This window comes from Rattus norvegicus, chromosome 14 (assembly GCF_021556685.1).
Source record: "Rattus norvegicus strain SHRSP/BbbUtx chromosome 14, alternate assembly SHRSP_T2T, whole genome shotgun sequence".
NCBI classification, from domain to species: Eukaryota; Metazoa; Chordata; class Mammalia; order Rodentia; family Muridae; genus Rattus; species Rattus norvegicus.
Window position 1 is genome coordinate 9211840 of NC_141547.1, and position 22369 is coordinate 9234208.

Here is a 22369-nt window from a genome sequence, read left to right on the forward strand (position 1 = left end):
CTGCTCACAGCCCCACACAGATGGAGGTGGGTATCCTCTTACCTTGCTTTTCTCTTGATTTGCAGATCTCTTGGGAGCCAGGCTTGAAAGTGAAGGAGACAGCCTCCTGCGGACTCAGGCCTGCCTCTGCTATATCTGTGCCGGGAATGTAGAGAGATTAGTTGCTTGTTGGACCAAAGCTCAAGATGGTAGCAACCCCTTGTCTCTCCAGGTCAGTATCTTTGCAACACAAGGTGCTTATGTTTTAGTGTGCCCTCAGCTGACGTAGGGTTGAGCTAAATGCTTTTGTTCTCGACGCTTGCTGCTGTCCCCTGTCTTAGGGTCTCTGGATGCATCATCTGTGCTCATTGTCATCTTTGAGGAAGCCAGGTGTGCGATGAGCTGTCGGCCAGCTGGCGTGTGGCGGTTTCCTGGAGCAGTGGGTGACAGGAACATCGAGAAGCCCAGGGTTTCGCTCCTCCCTCTGGCAGAGAGCACAGTGTGGGCTGGAGAGCGGGAGGCATTCCAACACTGAGGAGAGTAGTTATGATCAGGAGATGACGGAACTCCGGTTAGCTGTACCACAGGCTAGAGATTGAGGCAGACTGTGGACACTAGGCCTCGAGTAGAGCTTAAATCCCCCAGACCCCGGTGGGCCGTCTTACAGTGGCTCAGTGTGCGGGTGTCTTACAGTGTCTCAGTGTAGTATTTACTTTTTGGTTTGGAAAAAAATATTTATCCAGAGTCATTGTTTTACAGATCATTTTTTTGAGACTAAAAGTCAATTTTTTTGTTTTTTAAAAATCAAGCTTTTGCCTCCCAGTGCTTCTGAGAAGTAACATGTTTCCCACCTCTGGATTTCAGAGCAGAGCTCCCATTACAAGGCCTGCTGTCCACGAACAGTTCTGCAATCCTATTAGTGGGTCTGCATTATTGTGGTGAAATGACTGGACCTGTTCCTTTGTACAGGGAGAGGCCTTTATTTGGGTCCATGATTTGGAGAGTCCTGTCAGAGGTTGAGTAGGTAGCTCGTGGCTTCAGGTCTCTGGCAAGGGCAGCATTTATGACAGGAGCACACGGCTCAGCCACAGGAGGCAGCAGAGCAATGACCTCCACTAGGGCCTCCACTAGGCCCCACTTCTCCCAGGATGCACCACTCCCCAGTAGAGCCAGCCTTTGGAGGGAATTGGACATCGGAGCTCACGGACCTCTCGTGAGGCTGCATGGAGTGATGCTGGTGCTGGAAACGTGCATACTGTGCTCGCAGATGGCTCCTTCTCTGCTGCTGGGCACCTGCCATCACCTGTAGTCTGCATGTCTTTGTGTCTGAGATCGTTGGACAGATGTCTGGCAGGTGGAGGATGCTTACAAGATAGTGATCTGCACTTTGTCCATGAGAGGCGGACTGTCGTCACTGCAACCTTCTCCCCTCCCCCCCTTTCCCTCCTCCTCCGCCCCACCCCCCCCATCATCCAGATGGCGCTCGGTTCTTGTATGTTCTTCAAGTAGGGAGAGAGCAGGCGCTGTACTTCTGGTAGACTTTGGGAGTTTACTGACCCTGTTTCTCTCCTGGTGTCTTTCATGCACATGTGTTGGAGTCTATGATCATCTCCTCCTCCTCTTCCCTTTTCTCATGTAGGATCTGATTGAGAAAGTTGTCATCCTCCGAAAAGCTGTACAGCTCACGCAAGCCCTGGACACGAACACTGTCGGGGCTCTTCTGGCCGAGAAGATGAGTCAGTATGCCAACTTGTTGGCAGCCCAGGGCAGCATTGCCGCGGCCTTGGCGTTTCTGCCTGACAACACCAACCAGGTAATTGGTGTGAGAGTCCGTCTTTGTTGTTTTGTTTTGTTTTTGAGACAGGACCCAGAGCTCCCTTTGTAAACCTGGCTGGCCTCAAATTTAGAGACGCCTGCCTCTGCCTCCCTCGTGCTGGGATTATGCCCAACTTACTTTTTAGAATCTCATATTTCCAGGCTGGTCTTGAACTTACTATCATAAGACTGAGGGTGACTTTGAACTTGTGATCCTCTTGCCTCTACCTTCCCAGGGCTGTGATTACAGATGTGTGCCACAGTGCCCAGTTGGTCTCATTGTATTGTTGTATACGACCTTTTACCTTAAGACTGACTTAGACCTCTAGGTCATCTAATCATAAAATTAACCCCTTTACTTTTAGTATCACTTAAGATTATACTTTCTTGTATGTGTCTTGAGACAAGATCTCAGAACTCTGTGTGGTGAAGGCAGGATTTGGATTCCTTGTCCCCAGCTTCCGCTAAGGTAGTTGCGGGGACTTTAACCAATAGTCAGTGTGAGGCACAATGTATGGTCCGTGGCCGTCATGGAGATCAGAGGTGTCGGCTCTCTCCAGCCATGTGGGACCCCGAGAGCCAAGTCAGGTCTTCGGATTTGTAGCGCCCTTGCTTGTCCTGTCTGCTGAGCCGTCTTGTGGGCTAATCACATATAATCACATATATTCTCAATGGATTTTTCTTCATGCTGTGCTTTGGACTTTAATGAACTTTAGAAAAGAATCTTCCTCTGATATCCCTGTCTGTCTCCTGTGTCTCCGTGGCCTCTTGAGAGGTTTTGCTGCTGTCGTACACCCCCATACATACACAGTGCCTTACAAACATGGCGCTCAGGGCTGCTCAGTTGATACAGTGCTCGCTGTGCAGGCATGAGGGGCAGTGGCTCCTCGGCACTCACTGTGCCTTGTGCCTGTTGACGCAGACGTGGGAGGCATCTGGGGCCAGCTCGTGTGACAGAACGTCTGACTCAATGAGTCCCTGTGAGAGACAGAGGCAGACAGAGAATGCAGGTACCTCTGAGGCCAGAAGACAGCATCAGGTTTCTTGGAGCCTGAATTGTAGCATGGGGTCCTCCGGGTGAGCAGTAACTGCTGAGCTGTCTTTACAGCTCCCCTCCCTAGCAACCCTAACCTTAACAGTTTATTAGACTTCACAGTTTTCAAGATACTAGAGCTGGAGAGATGGCTCAGCTGCTAGACCACTTCTAAATAACCCACAGGGTAGTCCAAACCATCTGTTCCTCCATTCCTAGGGCTCTGATGCCCTCCTCTGACCTCCTCAGGTACTAGTTAGGACACAGTGCACAGACATGCATGCAGGGGTCTGACTGCCTTTGCCTCCTCGGTGCTAGGACTAAAGGCAGTATTTTTCTTTTTTAAAGGTACTGAACTATTTCTGAAGCCTTGTAGCTTGTTGCTTTTTAACTTTTTGCCAATTTCTCTAAATCATCCATCTATCTCTATACAGATAGATAAAATCTATATCTCTATATAGATAGATCAATTTTATAGATCTATGTAGTTGTGAATCCAAAAGAGGTCCAAATTTGAATTCAATGTCTTTCTCCTTTAATTCTTCGAAGGATGTCTCTTAATTACTCTGTTGGCTCCTTTCTCCCTCACTGGCTACGTCAGGGTGAGCTTTTGGTCAGTTGCGTGGTTTACGTAGTCTGTCATTTGAGAGCACTGTTCCTGCCGGAAAACACCCAAAGAGCGGGATGATAACCGGTGCCCTAACCAAGAGGTGCCTCAGGCTCAAACCCTGCCTCTGAAGTGACAAGTTGTCCCGTGTGTCTCTGTCCTTTGGTGCCAGTCCAGGATGTTGACTCATGAGTAGCAGTGTCCTCTAGAATGCGAGACGTAAGAATTTTGACGGGGTCTCTTGAATGATCAGATTACTTCAAGAATAATCAAACGTTCCCACATAGCTGGGTCAGTTCACAGTTTTGTTTTCTTCTACTTTCTGCAGCCAGATATCGTGCAGCTGCGTGACAGACTCTGCAGAGCTCAAGGCAGGTCTGTGCCGGGGCAGGAGTCCTCTAGGAGCTCCTACGAGGGGCAGCCGCTGCCCAAGGGCGGGCCCGGGCCGTTTGCTGGTCACCCGCAGGTGTCCAGAGTTCAAAGTCAGCAATATTATCCCCAGGTGAGTCAAAGTCCAGGCGAGGGGACACGTGTGGGCTCTGTCCAAATGCGTGGTTGTAATGTGCTTGGTTAAAGAGCCTCAAGGCCAGCACCGGGCACACCTCGTCACAGTTGCACTTTCCGTGGACTGCGTGGGGTTTATGACCTGCTTCCCAAATCACCTCTGTCACTGAGTTGTTTCTGTGACACTGGCTCTTCGGCCTCAGTCAGACTTCCCTCTCTAAATTCTACTGGACTCATTTAACAAAGCATGTAGGGAAGTAGGGAGAATGAGTTCATGAATTGGTTCTTTTTTTCATCACCAGGGTAAGTTCATCGTGTCCACAGATTCAAGAGTAACCGGACGACGAATGTTGAGTGGACCAACTTACGTTTAAAGAGAACTGGCTAAAGGCTCTGCCGAGTTGGGATAGGATTACTAGACTTATGTGATTATATTGGTTTTTATAGTTTCATACAGAAACTTGTATTTACAGACCAATAGACAGTCTTTTTATTCCTTTCCTTGACAGCATCTTACTATGTAAGCCCTTGCTGGCCGGGAATTTAGTTTGTAGATCTGGCTGGCCTTGAATTCATGAGACCTGCTTGCCTCTGCCTCGGAAGTACCGGGGGTAAAGTGTACGCTACCACATCCTGCCCTTCCTTCATATCTGTAAATTGAAGATACTTTTAAAAAATAAAGTCCAGTCTTGACTTACAGTGAAGTTGACGGTTCAGATAGGACAACTTGGTGATGGGGTCAGCAGGGTTTTTCTCATTATAGGAAAAGTACGTCTGAAGTAGTGAGAGACCCGGATCAGTTAACACTCTCTTGTACTTCCGGTCAGTCCTTATTCAGAACAAGAGCAGAGCTTAATCAGATCATACTCGGATCCAGCTTTACTTCGTAGAACACTGGTTTCTGGGTTGTCCCCCATTCATTTTGCAAGTACTTATTGAAGCTCTCCTGGGACTGCCTGGCTTCAGTCTTGCTGTAGGGATCATCCTGGTAAACAAGCTACACAATTTCCCTACCCTATGGACATTGTACTTACAAAGCCAGGACAGTGGAGAGGTGGGATGTCACATGGCCTTGCAGGGTTCAAGGCACAGAGATGTCATGGCTGAAGGCTAACCTTTGTTTAACATTTCCAGTCACCCAGTGGTCAGACTAAGCTGTTCTTGAGGTACTCCATAGAGCAGGCTTGCTCTACACTGGAAGAGGAGGACACTTACTCTTTGTGCCTTTGGCTTGTCTCACTTTCTGAGAAGTGCTAAAAGCATTTAAAGACTTGAATTTTGCTGGGCATAGTAGTGCATCACTTGAATATTTACGTTCACTGAGGAGGCAGAAGCAGGTGAATCTCTGTGAGTTCGAGGCCAGCCTTATGTCCATAGTGAGTTCCAGGCCAACCACATATTGAGATCCAGTCTCAAAATAAAGCAACAACAAAATCACAAAGAAACTGTTTCACTTTTACCAGTGTTGTATTTTAAGAAAAGTAGGTAAGTTCCATCAAAGGAAGCAGGGAGTTTCTTGCTGGATCGGTGAGGATGGTGGCGTGGAGTTTTAAAGTAGTGTTTGCAGGTGGAAGGGGAGAGAGTGGAGTTATTTTATATGCATATATGTCTGTGCTAGAGTTCTGTAAAGATTCGCATACCAAAAAGGATTGTGATGGCTTAAAACAGTTTTAAGAAGGCCTGGAGAGATGGCTCAGCAGTTAAGAGCACTGACTGCTCTTCCAGAGGTCCTGAGTTCAATTCCCAGCAACCACATGGTGGCTCACAACCATCTGTAATGGGATCCGCTGCCCTCTTCTGGTGTGTCTGAGGACAGCTACAGTGTACTCATATACATGAAATAAATAAATAAACCTTCCAAAAAGAAGGTTTTAGGAAAACTTTTAGACTGACCTTGAGAGTAAGCGCATGGTGTCGTAGAGGCCAGCTCAGTCTTAACCCCATGACCAGGGAGTCCTGTGTACAGACCTTAAAGTCACCACATAGTAAGGCTGGCCTTAGAGGAGTAAGCTGTAGTGTTTATCCATCTGTGGGATTGGCTGGATGACTGACCTTCTAGGGAAGCTGCGAATGGCCTGAGGCAGCATGTTGTTGATCACTGGTAGCACGGAAGTGCGTTACTCAGCTCCCGAGTTCTCTCCCTCCCTAAGGACCTCTTCCCACTCACTCTTCTTATTATTTACTTATGTGTGTATTTACTTTTTATGTGCTAACGAATGTTTTCTCTGCATGTACACCAGATCCCCTGGGGCTGGAGTCACAGACAGTTGTGATCTCTCCTATGGGTGTTGGGGAGTTGAACCCCGGTCCTCTGGAAGAGTAGCCAGTGCTCTTAACCACTGAACTGCCTCTCCAGCCTGCCTCATATACCCTTGAATGGGCTTGTTCTTGTGCTGACCAAGGTTCTCACACTACCTTTCCTCCCCCCTCTGCCTGTTCTGTTGTTTTCCCTTTGGACCCAGGCAGCCCTGGACGCCCTGCTTTGCTATGTATAATCTTACAGCTTCTACTTTGCTTTGCATCCTGCTACTAAGCCCTTTTGAGTTGTTTGTTTCTTCTTTTTAACGTTTTTATTTTTTATTTTCTGTGATTGGTATTTCTTTGTTCAATTCAGGTTAGAATTGCCCCTACTGTCACTACCTGGAGTGACAGAACTCCCACTGCCCTCCCCAGCCATCCACCTGCAGCCTGTCCCTCTGACACACAGGTATATGTGCTCACTGACTGTGTAGAACACTCTGTAGCTGTCACCTGATTACCTGATGATTCTATGCCTGCCCCTCCCTCGCTCCTCTCCAGTCCCTACTCTGCATCCACCTACCTGCTCGCTGCACTCTATTGCTTGTGGGATACAAGTGGCAAGTTTTGTGCTATTAATTTATTTTCTCATCCTTTCTCTTCTTCTGCAGTTCTAAATTTACTTGAGCTAGAAAAATCTCAACCAAGGTTCAAATAATGGTTTAAATTGAATTTTCTCAAGATGTTTCTCTTTCTTGTAAGCATTGCAGAAATGGAAGAAAACCAAGTCCCCTTATGACATCGTCTCCAGGGTCCGGGGCAGTCCGTGGAAGTTGGTAGAGAGGAGACCTGGTGTTAGCACAGTGCTCTCGGCCCCGACATGAGCACTGCTGTTGTCCTTCCCTGCAGTCAGTTCAGGTCACTCAACGTGTTGTGAGCAAGATAGTGTAGGCAGAGTGCAGCTTTCTCCTGTAACCAGTTCCCTTTCAGAGACTGCAAGGCTATGGGTGAGACTGGGCCCCAGTTATAATCTTCACTTTACTCTTCTCATTTCCCAGGGAGGGAATCCTCCACCTCCAGGTTTCATAATGCATGGCAACGTTGTTCCAAATAGCCCTGCCCCACTGCCGACGTCTCCAGGCCACATGCACAGCCAGCCACCACCTTATCCGCAGCCGCAGCGTAAGTAGCAGAGCCTCGGGCTCTTCACAGAGCCTCCCTCCTTCACGGGCAACAAAGCCTTAGCCAATTCTGACAGATGGAATCAGGGGCTAGGACGCCACTCAGTCTAAGGAGAGGGGGAGAAGGGGGGACAGACGGGGGGGGAGTTAGTTCAGAGTCTGCCTGCTAGGAAGTAGCTGCTGTGTCACCCTGTCCAGGGCGCCGGTGCCCTCTGTTTCTGGTCGGGTACAAGGCCTGTAGAATGGACACTGTGTCTTGTGGTTTGGTGTAGAGCTGCAGAAATTAGCCAGTATTTATTCTTTCTCCAGACATGATACAAACCACAGTTTTGGCAAGATGGTTCATAGGACATTTGTGGTTTTATTTTTTGTCTTTATATTTATTATTGTTGGTTTCCATTTTATTTATTATTGCTGGTTTTATTGATTTAGTGTAGACTTTTAAAAATTAGCTTTACAGCAAAATCAAGCAGAAAGTACAGGGCACCCACATATGCTCGCCCATATACTCTTTGCATCCTGCTCCGCATAGTGTATGTTTTGCAGCAGTGAACAAATGATGCTGTCTTGTTGTGCCAAAGCCCAGCCCATACTTTATATGTGTGTACACTCTTAGACTTGTATATTCTGTGGACTTTGACAAAGAGAATGCTTACACTTGAAAAAAATAAAAAGTACAACCAGGGAGAGTTGCACGCCTTTAATCCCATCCCCAGGGGGTACAGACAGGCAAACCTATTGTGAGTTTGAGCCCAGCCTGGTCTCCATAGTTCCAGGACATCCAAGGCTATGTAAAGCGACCTTTTCTCAAAAGAAGAAACAAAACAAAACAAACCCCCAAAAACTACTTTTACAACTAGAAACAAAGAACCTACATAAAATGGGGAAATTTTAAGATTAAACAACTATTAAAAAACCCAGATGCCAATGAATAGCCTATTAAGGGCACCAGTGGAAGGGGAAGCCCTTGGTCCTGCCAAGACTGAACCCCCAGTGAACGGGATTTTGGGGGGAGGGCGGTAATGGGGGGAGGGTGAGGAGGGGAACACCATGGAGAAGGGGGGGAGGGGTTAGGGGGATGTTGGCCTGGAAACTGGGAAAGAGAATAACAATCAAAATGTAAATAAGAAATACCCAATTTAATAAAGATGGAGAAAAAAAACCCCAGATCCCTAACCACTGACCCAGATGAAGGCTTTCTGGCTGCAGGGATTCTTCACATAAATCTACATTTCATGCAGTGCTTAGTGCTGCTCCTGGGCAGCACATACCCTAGGCGCACACTGCAGGGCTCTGCCGTCCCTCTCCCGCCCCTGCCTAGTCCAATGTTACTCTGCCAGGCTCTGCCAGGAGGGATAGGGTGGAGGCTGAAGTCTTGATCTGCCAGCTCTGGGTCTGCACGTCCTCCTGGTCCTGCCTGGTGGCTTGTAGCTGTCTCTGCAGTCTTCACAGAAATAGGCAGTCTCAGAGAAGGGCCGTGCTGTCAGTTCTTGGATCCCACAGTCCATGTTTCTCAGAGGCAACATACTATGGCTCTGTGCTGTTACTGTTTATTTCTGAGGTGCTGGAGATGGACCCCAGGTTGTTTCCCATGCTAGGCAAGTGTTCTGTCACTGAGCTATGTCCCCAGTCATAAGTAGGTCTTATTGGTATAAGATTAGTGATTAAAACCATATTCCTATAGTGGATGACTTTTTTTCCTACTTCTGTGTGAATAGATATGTAACTAATTAAAGATTTCTGTTTCTTCCCCTTGATGTAGCTTACCAGCCAGCCCAGCAGTATTCCTTCGGAACAGGGGGGTCAGCAGTTTATCGACCTCAACAGCCTGTTGCTCCTCCTGCTTCTAACGCTTACCCTAACGCCCCATACGTATCTCCTGTCGCTTCCTACTCCGGGCAGCCTCAGATGTACACAGCACAGCCAGCCTCCTCCCCTACCTCCAGCTCTGCTCCTCTTCCCCCTCCCCCTTCCTCTGGAGCGTCCTTCCAGCATGGCGGACCAGGAGCTCCACCGTCATCTTCAGCTTATGCACTGCCTCCTGGAACAACAGGTACACCGCCTGCTGCCAGTGAGCTGCCTGCGTCCCAGAGAACAGGTCTGCGCTCGGAAGGGATTTGCTTGGGCCTCCTGTTGGAGGAGCAGAAGGGTGGGTGGAGGGGCCTTATTTCCAAGTGCTTGTGAGCTGAGTAACGTGAGGTGTCATTGAGTTCTTAAAATGAATTCTAAACCTTTGCATGAGTGAATGTCAGCTACTAAATGGAGAAAACCTTGGACTAGCGCTTCACAATACTAAGGCTGTATAACCCGCTGCTGCACTTACTTTCAAAGGCAGAAAATTAGCTGGCAAGACGGATGATATCGATATCAGACTTAGTGGGCGCTGTTAGGTTAAATGCAGAACTTTGGAGGGCAGGGGCCGGGGGTGCAGGGGCATCCTGGGAATTGAACACAGGCCTCGGGCACTAGTGGAGTGCTCTCTGCTGAGCTGTATCTCCAACCCATTTCTTTAAGGAGCTGACGTGTGCTCGGCGTCCTTAGAGAGACCTGGCTTCTGAAGGTTGTCCTCTGACCGCCATAAACACAACTAAATAACTGTGAGACGATAAAGAAAGCTCACAATAAGGCCCCAGTTCGTCAGCATTTGGTAGGACCCTCTTCAGGGTATAACGGGTGTTCAAACTAGTGAGGCAAGAGGATGGAGTAAGACTGTTTAACCCTGATCCTGAAACCATTCTGGGAGAGTCTATTGTATAGTTTTCTGGTTTAAATGCTAAGCAGTAACTAACTGATAAAAGTATCATAAGCTTGTGGTAGAAGCATTCTTTTCAAATAAATACAAAAATATGGATATAAAATATTTAAAAAATATTACTATTTCTAAAATCTTGTAATCGATCCCAGAATTATAAACACACCTCTTTCCCTGTTTTCTAATATGTAATATTAACATCCAAAGAGCAAAAGTGTCACACTACAAGGATTTTGGAGACTTGGGTTGCCTTGGCTTTATTTGTGGGTGTGGGAGTGGGTGTTTGGTATCAAACACCACCAGGCCTGTGTGTGATAAACCAGCTATTAACTAAGAGTAGTGAGAGATCGACAGCAGACTAATAACTTGCCAGCATCAACCCAGTCTTCAGTTTGGGGCCTTGCTAACCGAGGTAAGGGTAGTCCATATAACGTGGATTGCTTACAGATTAGCGTTCCACTTAATAACTGTGGGCAAAGTTGAGCATGCAAGAGAAAACTACACAGAAGGAGAGACTGCACATTCATTTCAGTAACACACACAGATACACCTTAGGGTGTCATGGTTTAGAAATGACTGCTAGCTCACAGAGTTCCAGAAATGCCCTTTAAACCTAGATAAGCAACCATTCTGAGCAGCTGAGTAAGACTCTTCAGTCAAAGATAGCGGGGGTTCACGCAGACGTCCTCTTAAGTGGTAGGAACAGGTTCACGCAGGAAGAGGAACTCACTTTTATTAAAATGCCCAGAGCATGATCTGGCATTTGTTGTCTTGCCTTTGGTCCTCACAGCCCTGAGAAACAGAACCTCTTAGTCTTGTTAAGATTGTGGGTGAGGAAACAGGAGCTTCTAAGTGTGGTGAACAGTCTGGGAGCTCACACGTTGTGCCTGCTCGCTCTGTGCCGGATGTTGGAGCTTCGTGTCAGCATAGAAACTTAACAGTGCCCAGCATTGTTTGCTGCCTTAGGCAGAAGTAGGTTTGCCACGCACGAGGTTATGTCCGCTGTACAGTTGTACCCTGGCTGACAGGCAGAGTGGCCAATGGGAAGAGCATGCACACTACTTCCCGGGGGTTCAGCATGCACTGTGTCTGGCTCGCTGCCTGCTCACCTCCTGCATGTGAGCCTTCCTACCTCTCAGTCGCAGTCACTCACCATGCTTCTGTTTGGAGTTCCTAAAGATGCTGTTGAAGTTACATAATTGTGGCTAGAAACTTTGTCAAATTGTAATGTGTTTTGGATCATGGCTTTGAGATTTAGAAATTCCAGTTGACCAGTGGATAATTACCGTTAGATCCTCCAGATTTCCAAGCTTCCTGTTAGTATATGAGATTATGTGGCATAGGTTCAGAGAGATAGACATGCGGTTAGCAAAACATTTATTCAGTCAGTTCTTAACAGACCCATATACTCTGTAATTAGGATTACTGAAGAAGCAAAGGCCGAAAAGAACAGGGTATTTCTAATGAATTATAAGTATCTCCTAGAAAATAAAATTGTGTATCTGTGTTAAATTTTGAATAGCCTCACGTAGCAGGATAAGGAGTTTATAGTCCATACAGTGAGAAAATCGGAGTCTAGTGAGAGATTCTGGGCTGCTGAGTGGGGTGGCCTGAGTGGCACTTTCAGGAGAATAATCTGGAGGTTTTCTCGCAGGAGAGAGGATCGCGGTACATTGGCAGAATTAAAGGCAAGACACATGCTGCCCCAGGCCTGGGCTGAAGTGGCAACAGTGCAGGTCCCTTGTGGCAGAAAAGTGGTCCCCATTTCACAGTCTAGGATGAGTGGGTGCTGTTTGATTTCTTTTTCCTCCCTTTTCCAGTCCTTGGTTTACTTTGTGTTTGTTTCTAAGAGAACACAATTTGAAAACTACGGTGGCCTTGGAGCCAGCTGACTTGCTCTCACGAGAGTCTGATGCCCATTTGGTTCTGATTCACTGCTGACTTTGAGTCTGACTTTGTTATTATTTGTGTGCCGTCACTAGGGATCGTGTGAAAGGTGTTCCTCAGATGTACTTGGTGAGAGCAGACCACTCCCAGGCATCTGCTTGGAAACTAGAGAAGTGGTCTCGCCCCTTACCTGTTCCGTGAACAGGGTAGGGAAGGCGCGTGTAGCTGAGGGCAGTTTTCTTGGTTCTTGCCTTGCCGACTGAAGCTGGTTGGGTTCTGAAAGGCTGCGTGTGCTGATGAGTGTACCTGCTTCCAGGCTTCTGAGCCGCCCTGGGCCTGGCCAGCCCTGAGAACCTGATGGTGGATAGAGTGTGGTCAGTGTTTACTCTTCCCCACTCCTGGAGGCTTGACAGCAACACTGTGCCACTGACGACCTTGCTGGAAAGATAACATTAGGTCCCACCGTGCCTCACGAGTCACTCTACTAGGACAGGTTCTCAGTTGGCAATAGGTCTATGACTGACTCATGCCAGCATGACACACTTGGTGGCATATCGTAAGCAGGCAGATGGGGGAGCGCTCTGCACTCAGGGTGTGCTGAGCTCCACTGTCACGTAGAGAAGCCATCAGGGTAAGAACCAGGGAAACTCTGGGGTTTACCTGAAGGATGAACCTCTCTTAGAAGAGACAGCATAGGAGGAGGAGACAGTGCTGTTTTAAGAGTTGCATTTGATACAATGTAAAGGAATTTACAAAAAAACCCAGCCAATCAAAAACTAATGACTTTCTTTCACATAACTTGATTTAAAAGTAAGTTTTTGGGCTACATTGAGAGCAGACCAGGCTAGATAGTTAGAGACTCTATCAATAATAAATTTTTAAAAATTGTCAAGTTTTGTTCCTTTGAGGTTAATTTACCTTTTCTGGGCTCTATTAAGCAGGGAAGGAAAAGTATAAAGTGATAATTTTAGGATGTCTTCCATAATACTGTCTAAGTGACTTCTACATTTTGTCTACAGAAAATCAGTCTTTCCAAGACCAGTCATCTGTATTGGAAGGTGAATGGTTGTCAAGCATACTTTAGTAAATAACTTAATCATTAAATACAGCAATGAGAGGACATTAACAATGCATGGGATCGGAATTGTTTTTATTTGGCTTCTTAATTGAATCAAATTTTGGAAGTGATTAAATGTCTGTAATGCTCTCAGCTTTAAATCATGGAAGCTGCTTGTCTTAGCATAATGACAGGGTTGGTGTGTGCAGCTACGAGCATGAGGTGGTGGTGAAATTTCAGTGATTCCTCCCTGTGGTGGTCCGTTCAAGGATTTGTTACACAGACAGGGCACAATAGCTTGGACCAGCTCCCGGCTGTTCAGAGCCCTATCCCGCCTGCCTCACGGTGCATCTGGAAGAAGTTCTGTTTAACAACAAAGCAACTAAGCCCATTGTGTTCAGGGAAGGAGCTCACCTTGTTCAGTTTCTTTGCTTGGCCGAGCAATTTTATTGTGACTTAATATTCGCATCAGCTCAGCAAGCAGGGGAGGGCGTCCCCAGAGCCTACCCTTGCTGTCCTCACACACTCACGCACATACCGTCCTTAGCACCCATCCGCTGCCACGCTCGGGTGGAAGTAATCACCCCATAATTTGGAAGCCGTCCGATTTCAGCATGTTTTCTAATATGCTGTTACTAAAATGTGAGCTCTACTGATGGCCGCCTCTTACTCTGAGATGCCGGCATATTGGTTTTCAGTCCGAGGAAGCCCACTGTGTGGGATCATGGTTTCATAAGGCAGGGAATGATGAGAATTACTGCCGCTATTCTGTAGTTGGCTCTGCTGTGGTTTTGGTTTGTCCCGTGTTACTGGGCATGGAACCCGGCCTCCCGTTCTGGGCAGACATTCCATCATGAGTTGCTTCCTGACTGGAAACTTTGTTTAAAAATAGAACCCTGTCCAGCGTCTGTCCAGCATGTGTGGAGGGCTCTCGCCTTTACCCTCCTTGTACATCAAGTATGACAGAGCCGTGCAGAAGCAACTCTGCCAGCCTGTTCTCCCTTTATCAGGAGAGCAGAGAGAGCTGACTTTGAAGGCTGGGTGTCAGTTTAGACATAAGGACTTAGGCCTGAAGCTTAGGACAGTCCCTTTACACAGCAATGCTATCAGGACATGTTCCCTAAGGCCAGCCCTGTGTGACCCCCGGCTGATTGGGAGAGCCTGTGTGTTGGTTATCTCACAGTTAAGGAGAATTTTCAGGGTTCTGAAGGAAAATGTCTTCTGTTCTAGGTCCTCAGAATGGTTGGAATGATCCTCCCGCTTTGAACAGAGTACCGAAGAAGAAGAAGGTAACGGAGGAAGCTCCTTTGTCTGTACCACATGGAGCGCACCACCCCTAACGAGTGACTTTAAGGGCAAAGCTTGCCGGTTAATGTATATAAACGCATGACATCAAGTTTTCTTCTAATCCATGGGAAAAGGAGGGAAGGTAGAGAGTGCAGCAAAACCTTACTCCGTGCTGTGGGTGGCACACAGCTGTAGCCTTACTCTGCGCTGTGGGTGGCACACAGCTGTAGCCTTACTCTGCGCTGTGGGTGGCACACAGCTGTAGCCTTACTCTGCGCTGTGGGTGGCACACAGCTGTAGCCTTACTCTGTGCTGTGGGTGGCACACAACTGTAGTCCCCATGCCTGGGAGGATGAGGCAGGCAAGCCAGGGGACAGCTTAGGCACCTGGGGCTTCCTTGGCTTAGTCCATGCTGTCCTCTTCTAACTGTGCTTGGCAGCCCGTGACGCTTGGTGCATGGTCCATGTTCACACTTCCTCTGAGCAGTGTGCCTAGCACCGAGGGCCTAGTCCTGAGCTGCACAGGTACCCACTCTGACCAGTGCACTATCCTCCTCCCCTCATGGCCACCAAACTTGGACAGATTCTGTGTAGTCATACTCTGCTTGTGTTCAAGTACAGGAGTAGAAAGACCGATGTGGCCTGAACCAGCGTTGGGCATACATGTAATTCTTCTAGGGAGAATTTCCTGCTTACCTAAGTCTATGTGTACACATTAATTTAGCTTGCTTGTGATTAGAACCATATTTGCAGTGGAGAGATGATTAATAAATTAACCTATCAGTCAAAATAGAGGACAGAAGCGATACTTCTTACTAGCCAGGCCCTGCCTTTGGACTCAAGCAGTACCAGCAAACCTGCAACCACCAGGCAACCTTATTCATGTGTCCTGCTGTTTGTCCTGCAGTTTTCTACTCTGTGGTCCTCCCCCACCCAATCTCCCCTCCCCTGTCCCCGAAACCTGAGACGGGTTTTCTGTGTGTACTTCTGGCTGTGTTGGAACTCACAGAGATCTGCCTTCCTCCGCTTTTTTGCTTTGCTGTGTTCCCTGGGTCCCAGCCACAGTCCGAAGCCAGGCTCGGCTGGCTCTGTAGTGAAAGCCTGTGTCAAATGACCTGTCCTATCTGTCCCCACCCTAGGACAGCCTTGTTCTATTGACAGTGGTGTAAATTAAAGCCCCTTTAAAATTGTCAGCCCCTATAGGCCTTTTAAACAGTAGGGAGTTTTAGAGGTTTCTTCGGTGTTCTAGCAGTAATCGTGATTATATTTTGTATTCAGCAGGAATGAATAACTACATTTAGATTTTACTTTACAATATTTTTTAATGATTTATTTTATTACATGTGTGTTGGTGTTTTGCCTGCTTGCGTGTCTGTGTGAGGTTGTCAGATCCTCTGGGACTAGAGTTAGAGGCAGTTGTGAGCTGTCATGTAGTTGCTGGAAAATGAACCCAGATCATCTTTAGAAGAGCAGTCAGTATTCCTAACCACTGAGCCATCTCTCAAGCCCCTTGCATTAATCTTTTTTTAAATGTTTTTGACATTTTTTTCCTGTGTGTGTGTGTGTGTGTGTGTGTGTGTATACGCGTGCGTGTGTGTGTCGCAGTATATGTAGGTCGAGAGACATCTTGTAGAGAGTTTGTTTTTCCTTCCATCTTGTGAGTCCAGGGATTGAACTCAGGTCTTTGACTTGCTGGCAATTGTCCACTGAGCCATTTTACTGTTCCTGTCATAGACATCATTAAGTGAGGAAATGCCCTGTACTTATTGTTTATATTTCGGTAATATTTTTCACAAACTGTTGAATACAAATGAAGCTATATATATTGTAAACTCTTGGTAGTGATTTCTTTCTCCAAGAATAGAGGTAGAACAGAACACAGGGAGACATTCAGTAAGGAAGGGAACCCCGACAAAAAGCAAGTAACAGTCTGAAACTTCATCTACTGCTTCTAGTGCCAAGTGACAGCTGCTTAGTGAGCTCTGAAACCGGGCTTTGTTGTCATGTGGTGTGTGAGCACACATGCAGATGAAAATGCATGTTGTTGGAAGTCTGAGAGGACAGGGAGATGACCTCAGTGTGGTCCCCACCCATGACAGCACAGTAGGTCTACTTCGATGTTTTACTCTGGGATTCTGCATAGAATTTCATATGAGAAAGTATTCTGCTAAGAAATGTAGCCGGGTCCTCTCAGCCTTTCCTTCCGTTAGCTTAGGAAAGGCTTCCTTTTCCTTTGCTCCCTTTGCTGCTTTAACTTGTTTTTTCATCTTTTAAAAGCTGCCTGAGAACTTCATGCCTCCTGTCCCCATTACGTCACCAATCATGAACCCCGGGGGAGATCCCCAGCCACAGGGGCTGCAGCAACAGCCTTCAGCTTCAGGGCCACGGTCAAGCCACGCCTCCTTCCCGCAGCCGCACCTAGCCGGCGGCCAGCCCTTCCACGGGATCCAGCAGCCTCTTGCTCAAACAGGCATGCCACCGTCTTTCTCGAAGCCCAACACTGAAGGGGCCCCCGGCGCTCCCATTGGGAACACCATCCAGGTATCAGCAGATGTGCAGGGTGTGGGGGATGCTTGGCCAGTGTGACCTTGCAGTTCTTCAACGGTGGCTTCAAAATGGCAACTCCATTTTAAGAGACTGATAGCATCTATATTAATGTTTAATGGCACGGCCAAATGTAAGCTTTTCTCGATAAGAGTTACATATTTTAGGAGTGTGTCAGTAACTACAGTGTTTTCTTAATCTAGTCAGTTCACAAGTCAATGGCTGAGTTACCGCGATATCCAGGCCGCTAAGCAAAAGCTGTTTTTATAGCTTTTTCTTTTTAAAATGCTAAGTAAAAATGTTTTGAGTTATGTCATTTAATGTGTACGCTTAATACCTCCTAAGCTAAGCTGGGTGTGGTGACACACACAATTTTCAGGCAGATCTCTGGGTTCAAGGCCACCCAGGTGTACAGAATGACTTCCAGAACAGCCAGAGCTACACAGAGATACCCTTTCTTTTTTTTTTTTTTTTCCTTTTTCTTTTGTTTGGAGCTGGGGACCGAACCCAGGGCCTTGCACTTGCTAGGCAAGCGCTCTACCACTGAGCTAAATCCCCAACCCCAGAGATACCCCTTCTTAAAACTCGCAAAGAGACAGACAACCAAAACCCCTACTAAGTTAGCCTTACGTCTAGCTAGAGAGACATGTTTGTATGTGCTTTTCACAGAGAAAGGTAGCTGACAGAGTCCCAGAAGTTGAAAACTCGTAGCACGTTTCCAAGTCCACTCGCGAGGACAAGGCTGTTTTGACCGGCACATAAAACGTAGAGCTGGGCTCAGTACTCACTGTGAGGGGACGTAACAGCCTGCTGGGGAACCGGGTTCTGCTGCCTGTCTTAGCCATGCAGACTGTGGGTGAGGGAGCATCCTGCCTCAAGACGCTCCCAGGACTACAAGTGTGTCACCTGTTTGCTCTTACTTGGCCAGAACATTATGGCTTCCCGTTGTTAATGAATAAGGACCAGATAGTTACCGCTCTCCAGAACTCCTGCGCTCACAGTTCTCACTCTCCACTCCAATCTCACTGGCCTCCCTTGTGTCCCCTGTGTGGTCTGTGGCCCTTCTGTCTATGTGCTATTCCTTTTGTCTAGAATGTTCTTTTTTCCTTTCTAAGCAGTTAGCCAAGTTCATCTTATTTGAGTTGTAGTGTCTTAGACTTCCCCTCAAGCATCAACTTTTTAAAAAGATTATTTAATGTATTCACTTGACATCCCGATTGCTGTCCCCCACCCCCATCCTCTCTCTCACAGTCCCTCCTCCTCCCCCTTCCTTCTCCTCTGAGGGAACAGATTCCACAGACAGCTAACAGCTTTAGGGAGCCGCTCCGGTTGTTTGGGACTCCCATGAAGACCAGCTGCACAAGTGCTACCTCTGTGTGTGTGGGTGTGTGTGGCTATCGTCAACTTCCTGTAGGAGCACTGTCATTCCTGCCAGTTGTAAGCCTTTGCTTTCCCTGTGAGCCTTCTCAGGCCGAACTCATGTCTACGTTGGCTCGCCAGTGCACAGCTGGTTCCCGTGCATCATGCCTAGCATCCTTTGAGTGAGTAAAGAATTAACTGATGAGTAAAAGCTCAGAGATGTAGAGCCCTTGCTTGCCCATCCGTCGCTCTACACTGAGCAGGGCCACGGTCCGCTTGGTCTTCCCTTTGGCTTTATCTCACAGGTTTTCTGTAAGCAGAGGCCTTTAAGTAAGAGTGGTCAGGTGTGGCCCACAATCGTAGCACTTTGGAGATTAAGGGAGGAGAATCCCCTTGAGTTCAAGCTAGCCTGGGTATCACAGCAAAACCATCTCAAAAACAAAACAAACTGTAAAGGGGGGAGGGAAAGCATAGCAGAATACCAGACTAAACCCAAATGAGGGACTGGGTGTAACTCGTGGGTACTTCAGGGTGTGTGTGTGTGTGTATGTGTTTGTGTGTGTGTCTCTAATGCAGGAATTGACCCCTGGGCCTCTCGCTCATTGGACAAGCATTCTGCACTTAGCTAGGACCCAGCCCTTAGTGCTTCCTACTGGCATCTTACCCATTTCTTCACAGAGCCCTGAGTTCACATGTCAAACCTTCATTTTATTTTTAACAGATCTGCCTCTAGGGCGGTTGGCTCTCTCTTCACATAGAATCAGAACTTTGTATAGAAGACACTTTCTGGTCATTTCTCATTGTCCATATCACGTTATTTCTTTTAGCATGTGCAGGCTCTGCCAACAGAAAAAATTACCAAGAAGCCTATTCCAGACGAGCACCTCATTCTAAAGACTACGTTTGAGGACCTTATCCAGCGCTGCCTCTCCTCAGCTACAGACCCCGTATGTATTCTGTGTAACTACAGATATAACCGGGCTGGAGGGCGGTCAGCACCGTTACTATTGCTTCATTCCCAGCACCTACATGACAGCTCACAGCTGTCTGTAGCTCTGTTCCCAGGGGTCAGACGCCCTCTTCTGACCTCTGGAGGCACTGCACACATGTGGTGCACAGACACGCAGGCAAAACAGGTGTATACTTACAACAGTAAAATAAAAAAATTTTTAAGCCCTTTGTGGTGCTCCTTCGTTACTGAGTCATAGCTGCCTCCACTGTGTTGGTTAACAAAGACCTTCAGCATCCCAAGTGTAGGGTTCGAGTGTGACACCTGTTCTTTGCTCTCCCGCAGCAAACCAAGAGGAAGCTGGACGACGCCAGCAAACGCCTGGAGTGTCTGTACGACAAACTTAGGGACCAGACAGTAAGTTTGGGGGGAGGTGGACTATGACCGTCCATTATCCTTTGTTGCTAATAAAGTGACTCACCGACACTGTCACTCTGTGGGGTGACAAAGTTGTCATGAGAGGCACAGAATGGTCTTTCCCAAATTGCGTGGGGTGGGAGGGAGAACATATGAGGGAAATCAGCCCTTTCTGTAGCAAAGATCAGAAGTACAAACTGGGGCTGGAGAGATGGCTCAGTGGTTAAGAGCACTGACTGCTCTTCCAGAGGTCCTGAGTTCAAATCCCAGCAACCACATGGTGGCTCACAACCATCTGTAGTGAGATCTGATGCCCTCTTCTGGTCTGAAGACAGCTACAATGTACTTACAAATAAATAAATCTTAAAAAAAAATTAAAAAAAAAAAAAAAAAAAAAGAAGTACAAACTGGACTCTGTCGGGCCCAGGGTAATTGGCCTGGTACTCCTTTCACATGGCCATGTATCAGAAACTGGACAAGGCAGGCGCCCTGTTTCCTAGAGAAGAATCTATCATCTCTCTGGAGTCTAAGACTCTTGATCCTTTTCGCCTACAACAGCTGATATAGAAAGGCAGAACCAATGTTGCTGCCAGATGGTCAGGGTAATGTCTGTGACGGGGAAGAGAAGTCACAGCAAGGAATCACTGTGGTCCTCTTGAACTGACCTGCTGTCCTTTGAGAGTTGAGATAATCCTGTTCTCCACACTCAGGCTCATCTGATAAGAGTAACATTTTTCTCATGAGACCCAATGCAAAGAAAGCGATCTCATAGGAAGGGTGTGGTCTATGACTGATCCAAAAGAGAGTCTTCTACTAAAGTATGGGTTGTTCTGAGTGCTGCCGTGCCAGGTGAGCCAGTGTGCAAGCTGCAGGGGAGTCAGCCACATAGCTCAAGGCTGGCCCAGCATTCCAGATGTCAGGGAGGGAGAGGACATGGTCAGGGGTAGCAGCATGGGCCAGAGATCCCAGCTCTTGCTGAGATCCAGGAGTGAATCCAGCCAGGGCAACACAGCAATGGCTAGTTGCAAAGAAAAAAAGGAAAACAAATTTTTTTGCCAGAAGAGAAGGTAGACTTACAGAAAGCGATTTCGGGTCCAGAATTGGCTCAGGTTAGCGCTCTTGTCTAGCACATTGACACCCTAGACTCCATCCCCATCCTCACAGAAGAACGGATAGGAAGACTAGGTAAGAGCTGGTAAATTGCACTGTTTGCCGAGCCTATTGCCTTGAACTCAGAAGAGGACAGAAGGTTCAGGATCTGCTGTAGAAAAAGCTTCAAGTAGCTGGGGTCCCAGCTTTTTTAACATTATCATGATCTACAAGCTTCCTGGACTCAAGGAAAATGTTAAAGGCTCTGGCTAAAGTAACTGGAGAAGGGACACTCCATTGGAAAGAGGTTTATCAGTCCCGCTTGCAGGAGGAAATCAGTAAGGAAAGACCTGCTCTGCAGTGCAGTATGGTAATTCATAAGGGACTTGTGACACAAGGCGTCTCCCCAGGCTTCTACACTAAAGTGTAAGTTTCACTTGGTCCAAAATCTGTTTAGTTTAAAACATTCCAAAATGCTAACTAGTTACGTATTCGTAAAGAGTGTCTCAGGCTCTGCGTAAATCTCTGGGTTAATGCTTGCAGAGCACTGTGGGATACCCCTACTGTAACTCCCTCTCCTGCCCCTGCCTTTCTTTCAGCTTTCTCCAACAATCATCAGCGGTCTCCACAGCATTGCGAGGAGCATTGAGACGAGGAACTACTCTGAAGGGTTGACCGTCCACACTCACATCGTCAGCACCAGCAACTTCAGTGAGACCTCAGCCTTCATGCCAGTCCTCAAGGTTGTGCTCAGCCAGGCCAGTAAGCTGGGCGTCTGAGACAGCTGCCATGACCTCCGACTCCGCCACTTCTCCAAAGAAAGCCATGCTAAGACTGGGACCAGCCCCTCATTAGCATGTTTCCATGGCCACCCGCCACCCAGGAGCTTTGACATTTCTGCAGGCAAACTCCCCTAGAACTGCTTGAACCCCCCCTCCCACCCCGCCCGTGCTTTCCTTTGTTTTAATCCCCTCGCCCATTATGATTTTCCCATTCTGCAAATAGTGTCTTTCCTGGATTACACATAGTGTGGTTTCCTGAGGGATTCTGACAAAATGTGGTTTTTAAAACTTTGGTGTACTTTTTAGGAAAATTGCATCTGGCTGTGTATAAAACAGACCTAAAATAGATTTCTTTAATGTCTTCCCTACCTTCTTCACGTTGATCAGATTAAAGTTGTAATCCCATCTTATACCTCAGTCTTTATTGGTTTACGTTTTCACTGCATTTTCTTTGTTTCTGCGTGAGTCGGTGTGGACTTGCCCCTGCATGTGGAAGCCAGGGGACAACCTGCAGGGTCGGCCTCTCCTTCCTCCACGCGGCTCCCAGGCAGGTTTAGCAGCAAACACTTTTGCCTCTGAGCCGTCTCACCAGCCCTGTAGTCTTTAAAACAGGCTGCTGGGCTGGGGCCATCGTCTGGGGGAGCGCTTCTTGGCGTGTATCAGGCCCTGGCTCCTACTCCTATTGCTGTGGTGCAGTCCTTCTCCGTCTTGTAACGCTGCAGCCTTAATACAGGTCCTCAGTCGTGACCCCCAGCCGTAAAACTGTTGCTGCTACTTCGTAACTGTAATTTGCTACTGTTAAGAATCGCACCTTCAGCACCCATTCCTGCATTCTCCGTGCACGGGTATCTTCAGTGTTCTGCTTTGACTCAAGATTGACTTGTCTTACG

At 47.5% G+C, this 22369-nt stretch overlaps 1 protein-coding gene across 50 annotated transcripts in view; it reads left to right on the forward strand.

The window, feature by feature from the left end:
- The window catches only part of Sec31a (SEC31 homolog A, COPII component), a 54855-nt gene extending 32966 nt beyond the window's left edge, over positions 1-21889 (forward strand). For 6 of the 50 annotated variants that reach the window (XM_087584470.1, XM_087584476.1, XM_087584461.1 and 3 more), the window contains 11 exon segments: positions 66-211; positions 1619-1792; positions 3763-3936; positions 7235-7358; positions 9120-9455; positions 13016-13054; positions 14284-14342; positions 16617-16880; positions 19070-19189; positions 19537-19608; positions 21297-21889. In XM_087584470.1, the coding sequence (XP_087440596.1) occupies positions 66-211; positions 1619-1792; positions 3763-3936; positions 7235-7358; positions 9120-9455; positions 13016-13054; positions 14284-14342; positions 16617-16880; positions 19070-19189; positions 19537-19608; positions 21297-21476 (1688 nt within the window). In that variant the 3' untranslated portion in view covers positions 21477-21889. 50 annotated transcript variants of the gene reach the window in all.
- Positions 21890-22369: the final 480 nt, after the last annotated feature.